General features: G+C 42.2%; 1 protein-coding gene across 3 annotated transcripts; it reads left to right on the top strand.

Moving 5' to 3' along the window:
• The first annotated feature begins 1,308 nt into the window (after positions 1-1,308).
• ASB11 (ankyrin repeat and SOCS box containing 11, E3 ubiquitin protein ligase) lies at positions 1,309-14,531 on the top strand. Of its 3 annotated transcripts, none has more exons than XM_008948902.1 (7): positions 1,309-1,486; positions 4,193-4,272; positions 7,292-7,348; positions 9,817-9,967; positions 10,178-10,312; positions 11,231-11,422; positions 14,407-14,531. In XM_008948902.1, exons 1-7 carry the CDS (start codon positions 1,309-1,311, stop codon positions 14,529-14,531), a joined length of 918 nt encoding a protein of 305 aa, XP_008947150.1. The 3 variants fall into 3 exon arrangements, with proteins under 3 accessions (XP_008947150.1, XP_008947149.1, XP_008947151.1); XM_008948901.1 differs by having other exon boundaries at positions 7,241-7,348; XM_008948903.1 differs by lacking the exon at positions 1,309-1,486 and adding an exon at positions 2,533-2,602 and having other exon boundaries at positions 7,241-7,348.
• Positions 14,532-15,787: the final 1,256 nt, after the last annotated feature.

The raw sequence follows: 15,787 nt of genomic DNA, 5'->3' as shown, positions 1-15,787 counted from the left end.
ATATTACTGTGGAAGGAAAAGTAAATGTAATATTCATGTAAGGTGTTAAGATATTGGTAAAAATATAGTATTTTGGTTTAATTCAGAATTTTATAAAAATGTATTTACTTGAAAAATTAAAAAATTGCATGAGGTGTTTTCTTCAGTCTGTCTGCACATATTTTATATAGCATTCTAGTACACGAGGGAGGGCAGAGTGCTGAAGACAGCAAGGTGCTAAGTCAGCCGTTTTCCTACAACACAAAATAAATTGCATCCAAAATATCCAGGGAAATTATTTGCCATAAATTTTCTGTCTGCATATCCACCATCTTCTTGGGAGCTCTAAGAGAAGAAAGTCATCCTGCTCTTTCCTTTGACAGGTAAGAGAATCTGAGGAAGGAGGTGAGTCAAAGGAAGAAATCTCCTTCCTGATGTGCAGATAGGAAAACAGGAATAAATAAAATTTTGAATGAAAAGGGGATGGTGTATTCTACATAGATTCAGTTAGTTACATGCAGAAAAAATACTTTGTTCTCTTTAGAAACCATGTGCCTTCAGAAAGAAAAAAGGGCAGTTAAAGTAAGGTTGCCTCTTCTTCACTTTCAAATATTACACCTTTGAATCGGTGATGGATATTGGAAAGAATATTTCAAAATACTTCATTCTTTCAAACAGTAAGATGCTATTTGCAAGAGATATTAACGGACACCGTTCTTTATCCCTGAGTGATGGAAAATACCAGTATGTTATCAAGTGTTTCTGATTACATACTTTCAATGTATTTTTTTTCTCCTCCTAGACTTTGTCTTCTTAGTCCCGGCATTGGCAATATGTGCTTTTCTTTCAGATTCTTTCATGATAATGCTTTTCTTTTATATGCTCGCCTTTGTTCGGTAGCTGAGTACCAGCAAGGCCTGTTACCAGGATGGGAAAGACAGAAAAGTGTTCTTTGTGCAGTATCTCTGAACAATTTCTGCAACTGTACCTATGCAGCCTTTGGAAATGGAACTGCTACATGAAAGAATAAATCTAATGTGGATGTATAGGCTTTCAGGTGGCATGGAGAGCATATAGCTAAAAATTTATTCTAATTCATGTGGGTTTGGAAAGGATTTTCTCTTTTTTTCCTGTATGGCATGTTCAAACTGTCTTATCCTTGGTATTGTTATTTAGTATCAAATATCTCATACCAAACAAAACCAGAATGTATTTTTGGTAACTGAAGAACAGCAGGTTCCGGAGGGTTTAAAATAGATGACATACAATACCAAGAATAGCCCGGTGCAACTTAGCTGACCTGAGAAACTATTCAAAGAGCAAACCAAAATGGAGGGCAGTTCTATACTCCATGCTTTCACTAACATTTATTTTGCCATTTTTGCTTTGTTTTGCTTCAAACTTTTAATTAAGATTTCTTTGGCTTTGCTGACCCATTTCTATATTGTTAAAGGCAACAGAAAAGAAGCTGCCAGAATAGCAGAAGAGATCTATGGAATAGTCCCAGGTAAAGTAAAAATATGGACACTCTAACATTTAAATGTATATTTGCTACATTTGTGTAACTTGAGGATTTAAGTCATTGAGTTGCCATGAAATGAGGAATCTGTTGCTAAATGCATGGGTGAGTGTTTTAATCTGAAGTGCCTTCCATTTCTGGGGTCTTTGCAGTGTCAGTATGTGTTGGCATGATTTAGGTGTGCAAAATATGAGACTCCCAGAACTACCCAGCTAGAATGAGGACAACATTTGCTCAAGGCACTATGGTAAATACAAAGACTGTTCTCGGCAGCAAAGCATTCTTTAGCAGGGGTTACAGATGGTTTTACTAAATAGCTAGCTTTGCTGCCAGAGAATATTTAAGGAAAAAATGTGACATGTCGATTTTCTGAAAGGACGTACTGGGAGGATATAACTAATGACTTCATGAATCCAAGCCAAGACCCTCTGTTTTGTTAAATCAGATGATAAAAAATGAATACAACTAAAATTATTCTGAAAAATGTATGGCACAGGAATACATTGTATTTAGTGCCACCATGAACAGGCACATGAATGTGAGCAGAACATGGTTGGTGCAAGGTGACCACTCAAGGCAGAAAGATTAAGATCTGGCCAAGACAAATACTGCAGCAAAGCATTTTCTACAAAGCCTTTATATACAGACATGTCTATGTTGTTACTTTATTTGTTACTCTGCAAAATATAATTCAAATAATTTATTACTATCATTTTTTTTTTTTTTCCAAGTGCCTTCATGCAATTGTGGTCAGACATGTAGCAAACAGCTTTTCCTCCATACAGGTTCTTATCGAAGTGCCTTGAAGTTTAGAAGACAGCAACATATTTTTATCTGCAAGTTGCCATTTGCAAAAAGCCATTAAGGATAAACTTACACAACGTAAAAGTCATGTGATGCTGTTGCTGGGGCACTATATTGGATTACAGGAGGAGCTTCACAGCCTTTTCTCTTTGCAGTGAAGTAGCACAGCAGCAGCAGCAGGGCTGCTTAATTTATCTGTAGACCTTCAAAAAGGCACAGTGTTTTCAGACATGTCACTCACAGCTGTGAATGGAAGATGTGCCCCATACGGGAACTATATTTGCCACATGTTTCAGGGAGGTAGGTTGCTGTGGCTAGCATGGAAGTCTGCAGCAGCATGTGTTTTGATGGTGAGGCGTGTGTGTGCATACACATGCATTTACAATGCACGTGACATGCGCTTGCACATGCTACACTATTTGCATAAAAGGTTAAATAAGGCACTGGAGCTCTGTTGGCTGAGTTACTTCTGAATCTTCCTGCTGCGTAAGGGTCCTAGGTTTTGTTACTTGCAATGTCTTCTGACTTTCTGAACAGAGCTTCCCTATTTCAGTCACCAGCATGAAAGGGATGTGGGGGGTTCTGAATGTTTTCAGGAAAATGTTTCTCAGTCCCTACCTGCATCCTGTTTCCATCATCTGGTGCATCCTACTTAGTCCTTAGGAGCCTGGTTGTACCTTGTGCCAGCTGGTCTTTCCATGCCAGCTTCCTGCCTTAGGAGCTCAGGAACAGCTCCTTAAATAAATGGAAACAAAAGTAGCAACTATAGTTAAAAGTGTAACCCCCTGAACTGAAGTGCATCTGGCAACAAAAGGAGACTCCTTTGGCTGAGGCTGAAACCTCTGCTGTGTCCTTGGCCTCAGGTCCCCAGGGATGTGTCTGTGCCTCTCATTGATTTCTCCCTGCCTTGGGTAACACCTGAAATGGAGATAAATCACCCTTCCCATTCTCTCTGGTGTGCGGCACAGCTGAAAAAATGAAACGGGACAAGAGTTTCAAATACAGTGCTCATAGGGTTGCTGTACAACAGAGCATGAATGCTCTGTAAATGCAGCTGGCCTTTGGAGAAATATTCACTACACACTGTGTCGTGGTATGTTTATAAATTTTAATATAGGAGAAGTAAATTTGCTCTCTACTTGAGTTGCAAGGATTTCACCTGGGCTGACTGTGCCTGTATGTAGTTGCTAGGCTCAGGATTTTTTTTGAGTTAAGAAAAAGGGGAAGCTAACCTACATGAAGGCGCCTGAAGAGCTCAACAACTCAAAATGATTAAGGAAGAAAAGTAAAGCCTCAGGCAGGATTTATTTTTCAAATGTCTTTTTTGAAAACCCTCCAGTGAGGAGGAGGCTGAAACCTGTTCCTTGGTAGTCTGAGATGGGAGATATTATTTATGAAATTGTCAGCTCAGGAAATAAAACTGCCAGGGACATGCCAGAATTCATTTGATGGACAAGTCATCCCTGTGTCTCCCTGCTATAAGTCTCTTAACAAAGTGCAAGAGAAGCTGGAATACGATTTGTGACAAAAGCTTCCTAGGAAAGATGGATACTGATACAGTTTTGAATAGGAGAACTGCAGGGCTCTGAAGTCCCTGAATGAGTCCCAGCAGCACTAAACTCGTGGTCTTTGCTGAAACATGTTTTTAGCTGTTTTTAAAAGTTCTGCCAAGAAGCTTTTGTTTAGGTCCCTTAGTGAGCAGCCAGCTTTCTCAGGAGTGCTTGAGCTCTCAGCTGCTTTGCTGAAATCAATTTATCAAACAGTTTCACTGCTGACCCCACATTGATTTCAGTCCTGATCTGCATTTACACGCAGTTGGTTTTCCCTTGTCCTGCCAGGATCTACTTTTGCTGCTTACCTGAGTTGACTTGTATGCATTTGTTGTTTCAGGCAGTTGGGCAGACCGATCCCCTCTTCATGATGCTGCCTTCCAAGGACGCCTCCTGTCTCTGAAAACCTTGATTGCACAGGTAAAAGCCCACAGGTAAAGAAAAGTTTGGGAAGCAGAGTAGTTTCTGTTGAATGGCATCTGTGAGTGGGTGAACTGGTAATAGACTGCAGCAGAGCATAACAAATGCAGTTGTATAAATAATACATTTGTCTTTATGCCTTTGGGCATGTATTAGTTTGCTTAGGAGGCTGAGGACAAGCCCAGGACAGAGACTGTTACAGCTTGCAGCTTGTTGTATGATAAACAATGATCCTTGGGCTCTTTCTTATTGATAAACTGTGCAAATGGGGCTTGGGAATAGGGAGAATATATATGTCAGCTATTTAAAAAATTTGGTAGACGGCTGTAAAAGTACATCTTGCTTTATAAAGCAGCAAACATGGTCTTCCTAAAGAGATAGCTGCTTGCCTTAAACCCTCTACTCCAAATGAAACCAAGAGTTCAGGCAAAAGACAGAGAGGAGGAAAGAATGTACTGGAAAGGACAAGAAGCTGGACATGAAAATGGGCAGCTGCAAAGGGGCAGTTTATGGTTCTTCAGGCTTGGACAACCATCTTCCATACCACCTTTGCTTAAAATCAATGCATTTATCTGTCACGAATGAGGAACTGTCACCTACACCCTGCACCAGTCAAGACAATTGCAGGTAAATTAATTCCCTGAGTGTAAGCTCTGTGACTTGGACATCAATTTTTTTATATTCAAGGAATTTTTTTTTTCCCCGGTGAGGCCACAGCTTGAATGGACAACATCCTCAAGGAGTGGAGCTACTGATGTGAAAACCTGCACTGCAGATATCTGTTGAGGCATGGCTGCAGCTAAAAATGGTTGCTGCTTACAACCAGTATTCCTCTTGGATTTCCCGATCCCTCTTTCCTTCAGCTGCTGATAGGAAATATTTTCTGTGGAAAAGGAACTGATGGAGTTTAGGGGATAATAAGGAAGAGAGCTTATTCATTCAGGGCTTTGCTGGTTTCCTGACCACCTCTATTTCAATTTATTCTGACCTTACACCAGCTTATTAATGGTGCACCCAGTGTTGTGGTTATACACTAGATGCCTTGGTTATACACTGGAGGAGCACCCAATGTTGTGGTTATATACCATTTAGTTAATCCACCCTTTCTCCTTCTCCTGAAGACATTTAATGTTGGGAGTGAAGGATGAGGGTACTTGCTGATGAGAAGAGATCAAGGCAGTAATGTCTATAGAGGATGCATTTGAGCTGATTCACCACAGCTTGATAAATGTAGGGATGAAGCTGTTCATGGAGCAGCATAACCATTGCTTCTAATATAATTATACTACTAGCCTAAAATTAAATATGGAGCTATAATTTAGAGTTTATGTGGGACACTCAGAAGCCTCTGCCATAGGACCATAGCTTTCAAGAAAGCTGGTGAAGCTTCTGCTTCCCAGAGGATGCTTGGACATAAGGAAAGGAGTTTTAAAAGAGCTCAAGAACTCACGAATACCTGTTCCAGCACCGATATAAGAGTTTGATTTTTCAGATATATTGGGAAGAGAAAACAAGATTTAATGTGAGCAGTGTCTGGCAAACAACAGTAGTAAGATCTATAACTTGATTTCCATTTCATGATGGAAGGGATTGTTGTTTTGCCTTTCATTTGCAGTGACTGCATTTAATTTTTTTTAATATATATATATATATGAATAATGATTGAGAATAACTCTCTTCTTATCAGGGCCATCTAGAAGACATTTCTCTTGAAGGAATTTGCTGTTCATTAAGTATGAAACATCTATGCAATTAGAAAACGGAATAATCTCAACATTTTTTCAAGGTTTTATCTATTCCCCTAGCACTGATTCAATGTATGGGAAATTTCTAGTGACACCTTTTACATTAACGATGTTTTCAACTAACTGAAAAACGATTGTTTTTCTGTCATGAAATGTCTGTCTCAGAATGGTTACAGTTGTTGCTTCTAATGCTCATTGCATGGGGACAGATGACTTTTACAGTGTTAAGGTTGCTCACAGACACTGATTACTGCCTATGGCATTTGCTACTGCCTACTAAAAAGTGCATTGCTGCCATCTTGTGAGCTACCGAGTTTATAGCACATCAGGTAGAGAACAATCGTGTTCCAAAACACAAAGCATGAAGCAGAAAATTAGGCTGCTTCCAGACCTGTTCTCACACATGGTTGTAAAATCTTAACTTCTAGGATGTTTAGCTCCATTCTAGGGAAAACACATACGGCAATTGCGTTCTCCTTTGTGAAGAGACCTGGTTTCTGTTTGTGCAGGAATAGATGTAAGAACTGCCATTTAGGGACATACCAGTAATAAAGTGTTCGTAAATCATAGGTCTTTCTTCCAGTGTAAAAAAATTCCTGGGTGATCAATTAAGAGGAACTGATTCATGAGTGGGATTTGTCTCATCTATGGACTTAGCAGGTACTTACTACCTCTGAGTGAAACACACTGGGCACTCCATATAGACGGTGGAAATATTTTTAGGACACAATTCCTCTGACCTACAGAAATATCTGGTTTTGCATGGGATGTATCATATTCTAGGGGACCTTGTTTCTCCCCACTGAAGGAGCCTAGGGCTCCAGCTGAGCACCTGATATCCGTGCCAGAGGTGGACCCATTCAGGGAGGTAGCCCCACCAGCTGTAGCTCCTGGAGCTGGACTTAAAAGGGAAGGTAGTACCACTCCTATAAGTTAAAGAAATGTGTTGCCTTTGCTGTGATTGACCCTGCATTGTAAAAAACTAGAAACAGAAAGCATAGCTTGTCCTTGCTTCCTCCTCAGCCCCATCACTATCTCCTGTCTTTGGGGATAGGCGCCAAAGGACTGAACAGTGTTAACCAACCCTTCCCTGGACATGCACTAAGCAATGTGGCTCTCGCCCACCGTGCTCCGACCGGTCTTTGCAGCCACACACCCCAGCCTGGGGGAGCTGCACAGTTCAGGCAGGGCTTTCCCCTCACACCCCATGCCCTGATTTGCAGGGTTTCAACGTGAACCTGGTGACGACGGACCGTGTGTCAGCTCTTCACGAGGCCTGCCTGGGTGGCCACGTCGCCTGTGCAAAGGTGCTGCTGGAGAACGGTGCTCAGGTGAGTCCTGGAGGTGCTGGCAGGGACATGGGTGCCCAGAACACGGATCCCCCCGGCACCAGCAGGGATGTCAGATTGGCTGCCTGCTTGACCGGGCCAGGCTGCAAATGGACAAAAGCATCTCAGACAGAAACAGGGAAAAACAAAGTAGTGTTTTTTTTTTTTCCGTGGAAGATGATGGATTTGCCTTTCCCTGGTGGTTGCTTGGGTCACCCCGTTATTTTGTTTTGTTTTCCCTGTATATTTGAAGCACAGTCACAACTGATGGAAAAGGTATAAGAGTTTAAGTGAAATAAGATTAGGTGAAAATAACCTTGAAGAAAATTACATCCCCTTTCTCCCCTCCCATATCAAACACTGGGTTGTCTCTGGTTTTCTGTGGGGTGATCTGGGAGTCTCATGTAGGTAAAAATATATGTACTTGAAGCAATGAAACATTTTATCTGCTAATAAAATGACATTTCCCTCAACTGGACCTAAGGTAGAGTACATATTAACAATGGAGATACAGGAATGGATGAAATAAATGATTATATGTCTTTCACCTGGGCTTTCAAGTACAATATATATGGTAAGTAACTGAGCAACACCAAAAAAGTGCAATCTTCTGCAGAAGAAAATGCATTTGTTAGCTTCCTAAACTGTATGCCAAATTGCAATCCCTTAGAAAGATGAAAGGAAAATCCCTTTCTGCTCAGTTTTACTTGTTTTTGGCATATTAATGGTATTGACTTTTCGTAAGTTAAAGAATCATCTCTGAACTACCTGTTGTCTTCCTAAGAAATCATCATGTAATATATAGCTCTGGGTTTTTTTTGTTGTTGTTGTTTTTCCTTATTCCCCCCTCCTCCCACCCCAGCTCTTTGATCAAAAATAAAGTCATCAGGCTATTGTCTAACTTCTGGGAGAAAACGTGACAATTCTGCTGCTTTTCTTTTTTCTTGCTGTGCTCTTTTTTTTTTTTTTTTTTTTTTTTTTTTTTTTTTTTTTTCCCCCCAAACCATTTACTCCACAACAGCGGTCTTACCATTCTTTTCTCTTTTATGAGTTAAACCAAGGCCCAGTGGAGAGGGAAACCAAGGAAGTAATTTTTCTTCTTCACTTATGTCCTGTTGTGAAATTATGCTGATAGGTCCCTAGTGCTCCCAGTAACTCCAGCTACCATTGTTGTATGAGTCTGGGGGGAGGCAGGGAGCCTGTGCTGGGCTGCAGGGCTGAAGCAGGTAATCTGTCTGAGATACAAATACCGCTCAACACATAACTATTTATGTCTTTTTGCTGTTTTAGAAGCTGTGTGGGATGAGGGATAGTTTAGCTCAGCAGTGAGCAGGAGGGGAGGAAGATGAAGGAAGGGGCTGTGATCTGTAGTGGCAATGCTCTTGAAACACAGTCTTAGTTCAGGAAGAGCAAGCTGCATTTTGGGTTCCAAAATCTGAGCAAATAGGTGTCCCTCATGCTGTGGTAGCTGGTATCTCCCCATACCAGGCTGCCTTGCCCACCTCCTGGCCTGATAGCAACTGCACATAGTCTCACACTGAATAATCCAATGGGTTCTTAAAAATCACTGCCTTTTTCCACTTTAAAGGCAAAATACCTTTCTAGTTAAATTGTGTGAGCTAAGGTATTTCTACCTTGGTGCTCTGGCCCCTTTGCAATGCATCTGCTGTGCTTGCACAAGTAACAAAGACCTCTGACTTCACTGATGGCCCAGGACTTCTCCAACCCTTCCTCTCCCATGCTTGCATAATCCATTGCTCTTCTCCAGTGTGCCACAGAATCAAAGACAGGCAGATTTTCAGTGTGAATTGCCCCCAAGGGCTTGCTGTGTAGTTAAACACAGCAGCCTTGGCACTGTGCACAGCAGAAGCAGGGACTGTGCTCTCCCAGTGAAGAGTGACGGGTGGTGGTTTGTGCCAGGCACTTAAATCGGAAGTGGAGAAAGGAAATTCTTTCTCTATTACACATACATACACACATGCATATAAACACAAACTCTTTCAAGCTCCTTTTCTGTTCAGGATTATGACTTAAGTTTCCATTTAAATTTCTTTTGGTAAAAATGTGTTTTCAGGTGAAAGTATTAAACATGAAGTAAATGGCAGAACCATTTTCATCTGAGTGTATTCTGGCTTTGGGTTGGTGAAACTAGGCAGTCATGAAGATTCTCAAATTCTCCACATAAAAAAAAAAAGCAAAATCTTAGTTTTCTGAGCAGCTCTGGGAGGAGCACTCATAGCAGGCAGTGTCACTGCCTTAAGGCACTAGCTACTCAGGAAAGAGGGCAGACCTCAAAGGAGGGTGTTATATATGTTATGCCACAACATATAGCTCTGAAAGTTGTTAAAATCAATTTTGAAATTAAGCAAGACATGCGTCTTTTTCTGGTGCACTTCTGGTATGCACATGAGCTACATTGCAAGGGCGTTCCTCTTAAATCAGATCATCCTGAGTATGTCTTGCTGTTCCAGGTCAATGCAGTCACCATCGATGGCATCACTCCTCTGTTCAATGCTTGCTGTAGTGGCAGTGTGGCCTGTGTCAACATGCTGCTCGAATTTGGAGCCAAGCCACAGCTCAGGAGTCACCTTCCATCACCCATTCATGAAGCAGTCAAGAGAGGTAATGTTCAGGCGGTGAGTGAAGCTAACAATAACTGAGGAATACATCTTTTATTGGTGCTAGAATTTTTTAAAACCCCACCAAGCCCTGCCTGTACTGGTACAGATAAATAATAGGCTTGGCTGAGTCCCAGCCCTTGTGACTCATGGGTTGTATCTGGGTGTATTCTGCTCTGCAGCACTTCAGTGACAGCTCTTCTTTGTTCTGCAGGTCACAGGGAGTGCATGGAGATCCTTCTGGCCCATGAGGTCGACATTGACCAAGAGGACTTGCAGCATGGGACCCCTCTCTATGTGGCTTGCACGTACCAGAGGATAGACTGTGTGAAGAAGCTTTTGGAGCTAGGTACATCTGGAAAAGGGGCTTGGGGAGAGCCGTGATGAGGAGCCTCTGGGCTTTCTCTACACTGCAAACATCATGGGTTATTTCCACAAGAGGTGTTTGGGCAGCTTGAGTCTGTGACACTTGTTTAAGGCTATTAAAAGTTTCATATGTATTCATGAAGAATTTATGATAACCTCAGGGAAAAAAAAAAAAAAAAAAAAGCCCTAATTACCAAGAATTTCCTGAGACTATCTGAATAGGAAAATAAAATACTTTTAGTTTTCTAGAATGATGGCAGGAAGCACAGACAATGCTGGCTAATATTAGTGACCAAAATCAACTCTTGTTTATGATAAACTTCTATGTGAAACATTAACTTAACCTGCTTCTCAGTGGATGATGAAGACAGCAGTAAAGCTACTTGAGAGAATAATTGCTGCAAGTCCAGGCACAGCCTATGAGCTAGCACAAATTTTTGCTGTCAACGTACATTAGCTGGCTTACACCTGCTTGAAGCATGGCCCTGCTGTGCCTGGGGAAAGCATTTCACATGCTGTGCTCCTGGAGCTAATAAAATGGGATACCTAAAGGGTTTGGGTTTCTTTCTCCCAGTAATTAAATCAACATAACCTATGTTTATGTTATTAACAAATTTACAGAGCATATGGTAGGCTTTGAACATCTATCTATTGGTTTGAAGGCCATGCTGCTCACTTCTGCCCACCACAGACAGAATTCAGTGGCGCAGAGGACTTTTACAGTGCAGATGTTTGTCCTTTTGTGTTTTGCACCGCTGCTACTGAGAGGAACGAGGGAGGCCTGTGTGCCATATAGCCCCTTCATTTATTTAGGCTGCTGGTGGAAACCAGCCTGTGTGGTGTGGGTTTGGACAGTTCCTGCTGCCTCCCAGATCTAACAGTGCACTCTTGTACACTCAAGGAGCCAACGTGAACTTGGGGAAGAGATTAGACACCCCCCTCCATGCAGCAGCTAGGAAATCCAGCGTGGAGGTAGTCCTCTTGCTGACAGACTATGGTGCTAACCCAAAATGCAGAAATGCTGAATTCAAATGTGCCCTGGATCTTGCCATACCCAACAGCAAAGTGGAGCAGGCACTGCTGCTTCAGGAAGGTAATGGTTTCCTTTCTTTTCCTCTTTTTTTTTTGAAGTAGAAGAACATTTATTTCTTTTACACAAGTACAGTTTCTTAACTGCTTTCATAAGTAATGCTCTATATAAGGCCTCTTCTCTACTGATTTCAAACCTGCAGCACGTGACACAGAAAGGAGTAAGAGTTCTGTTTTGTTTCTAGATCTGCCACCAAGAGTTTTAGTGGGTAAACTGGCCAGTTATTCTGTGCTTTCTTTTCCTGCCTACTGAAGGAAAATGATATGTATTTACCTATCAGGACTCAAAGGATTAAGAACTGCCAAGAGAGCTTATTCACAGATGATATTTTACTGCCACCATCTTGGGTGGTAGTACCACCATGGCTCAGTGTCCTGCTTCCTGCAGAAAAAATGACATGAGTGCATGTGCCCTGTCACCAGGAGAAAGCAGAGCTATTTGCCATTCAGCTCCACAGCACACAGCTCTACTAATGTGGTTCATGGGGCTGCAATCCCAGCACGAACCAGCAGCCCCTTTTGTACGTTACTTTCAGGCTTCCTACAATTAATTATCTTTCCAGTCTGCTGGAACAAACTTCTGAGCAGAAATGAATCTAGATCCTCTTGTGCCATTTTCACCTGAACCACATACAGCCAGAATTTGGTGCATCCAATAGAAATATCCCTGGGATATGGACATGACGAATTAAGTGTCCCCCCACCTCCTCTAACCCCTGTGTTTCCCAGCTCACTGGTTAGATGGTCTCTGCCCCCCCGGGTCTTTGCTGACGTGGAGGGTAAATGGTGGTCTCTCTTGCTGGCAGCATGCCACTTTCCCAAGCCTGCTTGCTCCCCACCAAGGAGCAAAGCATGATGTGCACAGAAAGCCTCCTTCCAGTTGCAAAATACCTCTTGGATGGTAGATTAATACTGTTAATGTTATACACAGGCTTCGTGCCAGCCCTCTGCACACAGGTGGGTTTTATGGAGGAAATGAAACATTGGCTTAATATCCTTCTTTCCTGCTCCCTCTCTCCATGACTTTTCATGCAGAGCTTTAATTTATCATATCTAAAGCCTTCTGGGAGGACTTTTGCCTGAATGCTTCTCACCTCTTGTGACTTCTGTCCCCATATCTGAAATGTTCAGGGCTCAGCAAGGGCAGACTGCATGAGCAGTTCTCCTGCTCCAGTTGCCCTGTGTGAATAACAGTTTGAGTAGATAGAGAGATATCCAAATATTAGTAATTTTCTCTTCCTGAACTTTCTTTTTGATTTCCACTTTCAGCTTGTTACCTTCTCCTCCCTTACAGTCAGAGGGTCTGTAGGGGTGCTCCAGCTCCTTCTGGCCCTTCACTTTTCAGACATGAAGTTTCCTCACTTATACCTTCAGTCCCACTTTCACATACTTTACTGTATCTAATACCTGCAACTGCCCTTTCCCCCTACTTCTGAATTTTCAAAGGTCTTTCTGTTTGAAATAAGCACCCCAGATTGAAGAGTTTTCTTTCTACTCCTTGACCTTTCTGCTGTGGTTACTTAGATGGCTCCCTTTAATTGCTCATCTTCCTAGCTATTAAGTGATGTGAAATATAAAATGTTTCTATTTTCCTAACTGCTCTGGAAGCTGTTAGCTTCTTTCTTTGCTTTCAGTGGCAGTAGTACAAGTGCCCTTGTCTATATAGCCTGCACTTTCTATTGCTTACTTCTCAGAGGGGGAACTATCAGTCTGTTTAGGCTCCTAAATTTTCCTGTAGTAAAAGCACAGATTATGAAGTTTATCTGGAAGGTATAAGGGCAGGCTTTTAAGCACAGAACTCTACCCGTTGCTTTCGAAACAGTGCTGCAGTTGCTACTGCATAATGGCAAGAAACTGAAGGGGAAGGGCTGAGATGGGGCTCAAAAACAGCACCTCTGAGCAGGCAAAAACGTTCAGCCTGGAGCAGCTCCAGCAAGAGGAAAGCAAAGGGGAGGCAAGGACATGTTCACTAGCAAGTTGCATTTGCATGTGCAAGCATGCAGTTGCAGAAGCAACAGGGCCTCATTTCTAGTGGGTTTGTACCTGGTGTGCCCCTCACTTGACCTGTGGTGGTGTGGGCTGGGGGCAGTTGCCTAGTCACTCTGTGGTGAAGCCACTGGGGCAACACCTCTGTGTGTAGTGACATGGAAGCCACTGCCCAAGCTGGCCCCACAGCCACCCCAAAGAGTCCTCCAACAGCCTTCCTACCAGCACGCTCTCTGGTTTTTACCAAGAGTTTTTCACATGCAGCAACCTTTCTCCCAAGGCAAGGGAGGGGCAAAAAGGCCTTTTTTTTTTTTTTTTTTTTTTTATTTAGCCTCAGTACCTTTTTGCACAAAACTTTCTGTGATTTTCTATCTTCAGACTTAATTAAAATTGAATGACACATTAAGAAATTATTTTGAGGAGCACTGATTGACTGACACAAATATTCAGAGACGTTGTGATCATGTAAAAAGGTTAAGTTGTAGTTACTACTTGTGCAGGTGCCTGCTGAGACACACAAGCAGTTGGAAAAAACATGTTCTTTATACACAAACAACTAACTATATTTGCCATATCCACCCAGGTATGGCTGGTCTACACTGGGTGCTTGTGCAGCTCCCCATATCCCTCTTGCCCTCTTGCCTTTAGCCTCACAACAAGGCTGTGAGTTTCTTATATCCTGAGCAAGGGTTATGCATCCTGGCACTCTCTCTCTGGTGCAGGCACCTTTATGGGATTTTAATTATTTTCTCACAAAAAAATGCAGAAAAGCCTAGCCGTGCATGTAGAAAAAGATTTTTCGTGTTCATAGTTTTCAAATCACTGAACCAACTTTGACAACATAAATTAAATATGAACAATAAAGTATTTAGCTATCCTTGACTTCAGCACATCAAGGGCACTGCTTGAACTGATTTGCAAATCTTGCTGGTGTTTGTTGCTGTCTAACTTATACCAGTGATGGGGTTGGGGGTGCTGGTTCTTGCCTTTTTATTTTCCCAGGTCCTGCCAGCCTCGCCCAGCTGTGCCGGTTGTGTATCAGAAAGCACCTGGGTCGGTCATGCCTATATGCAGTCCACAAGCTACACCTGCCTGAGCCACTTGAGAACTTCCTCCTTTATCGTTAAGCCTGTGACTATCTTTACACTGGAAAAGAAAGAGGAACCCAGAATAATTATATGAAAGAAAAAAATCAAAGACATCATTTACTGTTTCCTGTGGATACCAAACTTTAGCTGCTACATGATGGTGCAAATTGAAAATACCTTTTCACAGACAGTGAATGGTATTACGGATATAGTTCCCTCACACTCTATTGCCACATCCACTCACACCAGCCTGAGAAGTTGTAGTACATGAACAAATGACTTGTGCTTGTAGATACACATGCAGAAATCCCCTGACCCAAAAACCCACACTGATTTCCCCCGCATTTAGTGTTATGTTTATTCATGCATATGTGCAGGTTCTTCTTCTTGTCTATCTGATCTCACTGTCAAAATCCAGGTAGTGGCTGTTATTCTTGCACTAGTGTGGGAATGAAAGCCTTCAGTGCCCAACATCAGCTGTATGTAATATATTGCACATCTTTTGTCAGCTTTGGCTTTGTATCTTGCCATCTCATTCCTATAGTCTTGTGAAGTTGTAGCAACTTCCAGCAGGCTTCAGCTGTCCAGCCATTGTGCATCCCCTTGCCCTGAGCCCAGCTGCCCCCAACATTAAGATATCTTGTCCTCTGAAAAGCAAGTGAAGTTACCATGGCAGACGTGGGGATTTGGGAGTAAGCCCACAAAAATATGTGAAGTCTTAAAAACCCATTCATCTCTTCTAAAAAATATCCCTCCTAGAGCTGTATCATCTGATATCTGTCTGTGCTCATTACATGAATAATTTTTGTTGTCTTAATTCCAGGACAGAGCCACAAATGTTTTCATAGACACAGTAGGTCAGCTTTCAACGTCTGTCCTTTGCAAGGTCTAAAGAAAACCATAGGAATGAGCTGCTGCTCTTTTGGGTTTTGCAGGCTTTGACATTTCTCCAGATAAGTCCTCAGACTCTATGTAGATCAAGAGAGAAACAGGGCCCCTAAGGATGATTGTGCATCACCCAAATGTTCTTGTTAGATATTGATCACAAGGACAAGAAGTTTGCAGGCTTGTCTGCTCTTTCGTCTCCTACTCTAGAGGCTTTTATATTACGTCCCTGGGAGAAGGGATTTTTAGTGTGTTATGACTTTGCCCAACCTCACAGGTCTGAGAGGTCGATGATACATTTTCAGGCTATGAGATGTAGTGGTTTCATTATGAGCTACTTATGCTGGTACCAGTTTTCACTGCCCATACGTCTCAAGTCAGTGAGAATTAGCCTGCTGGAGCCTGAATAT

Source organism: Merops nubicus, unplaced genomic scaffold (genome assembly GCF_000691845.1).
Source record: "Merops nubicus isolate BGI_N331 unplaced genomic scaffold, ASM69184v1 scaffold3341, whole genome shotgun sequence".
Lineage (NCBI taxonomy): Eukaryota > Metazoa > Chordata > Aves > Coraciiformes > Meropidae > Merops > Merops nubicus.
Note: the sequence above shows the minus strand (reverse complement) of the source record. Positions and strands in the feature narration are given on the sequence as shown.

Coding starts and splice junctions, on each gene's coding strand:
- ASB11 (XM_008948901.1), top strand. CDS start 1,309: ATGGAGGGCAGTTCTATACTCCATGCTTTCACTAACATTTATTTTGCC. Junction 1,487..4,192: donor GATCTATGGAATAGTCCCAG/GTAAAGTAAAAA, acceptor TTGTTGTTTCAG/GCAGTTGGGCAGACCGATCC. Junction 7,349..9,816: donor TGCTGGAGAACGGTGCTCAG/GTGAGTCCTGGA, acceptor TTGCTGTTCCAG/GTCAATGCAGTCACCATCGA.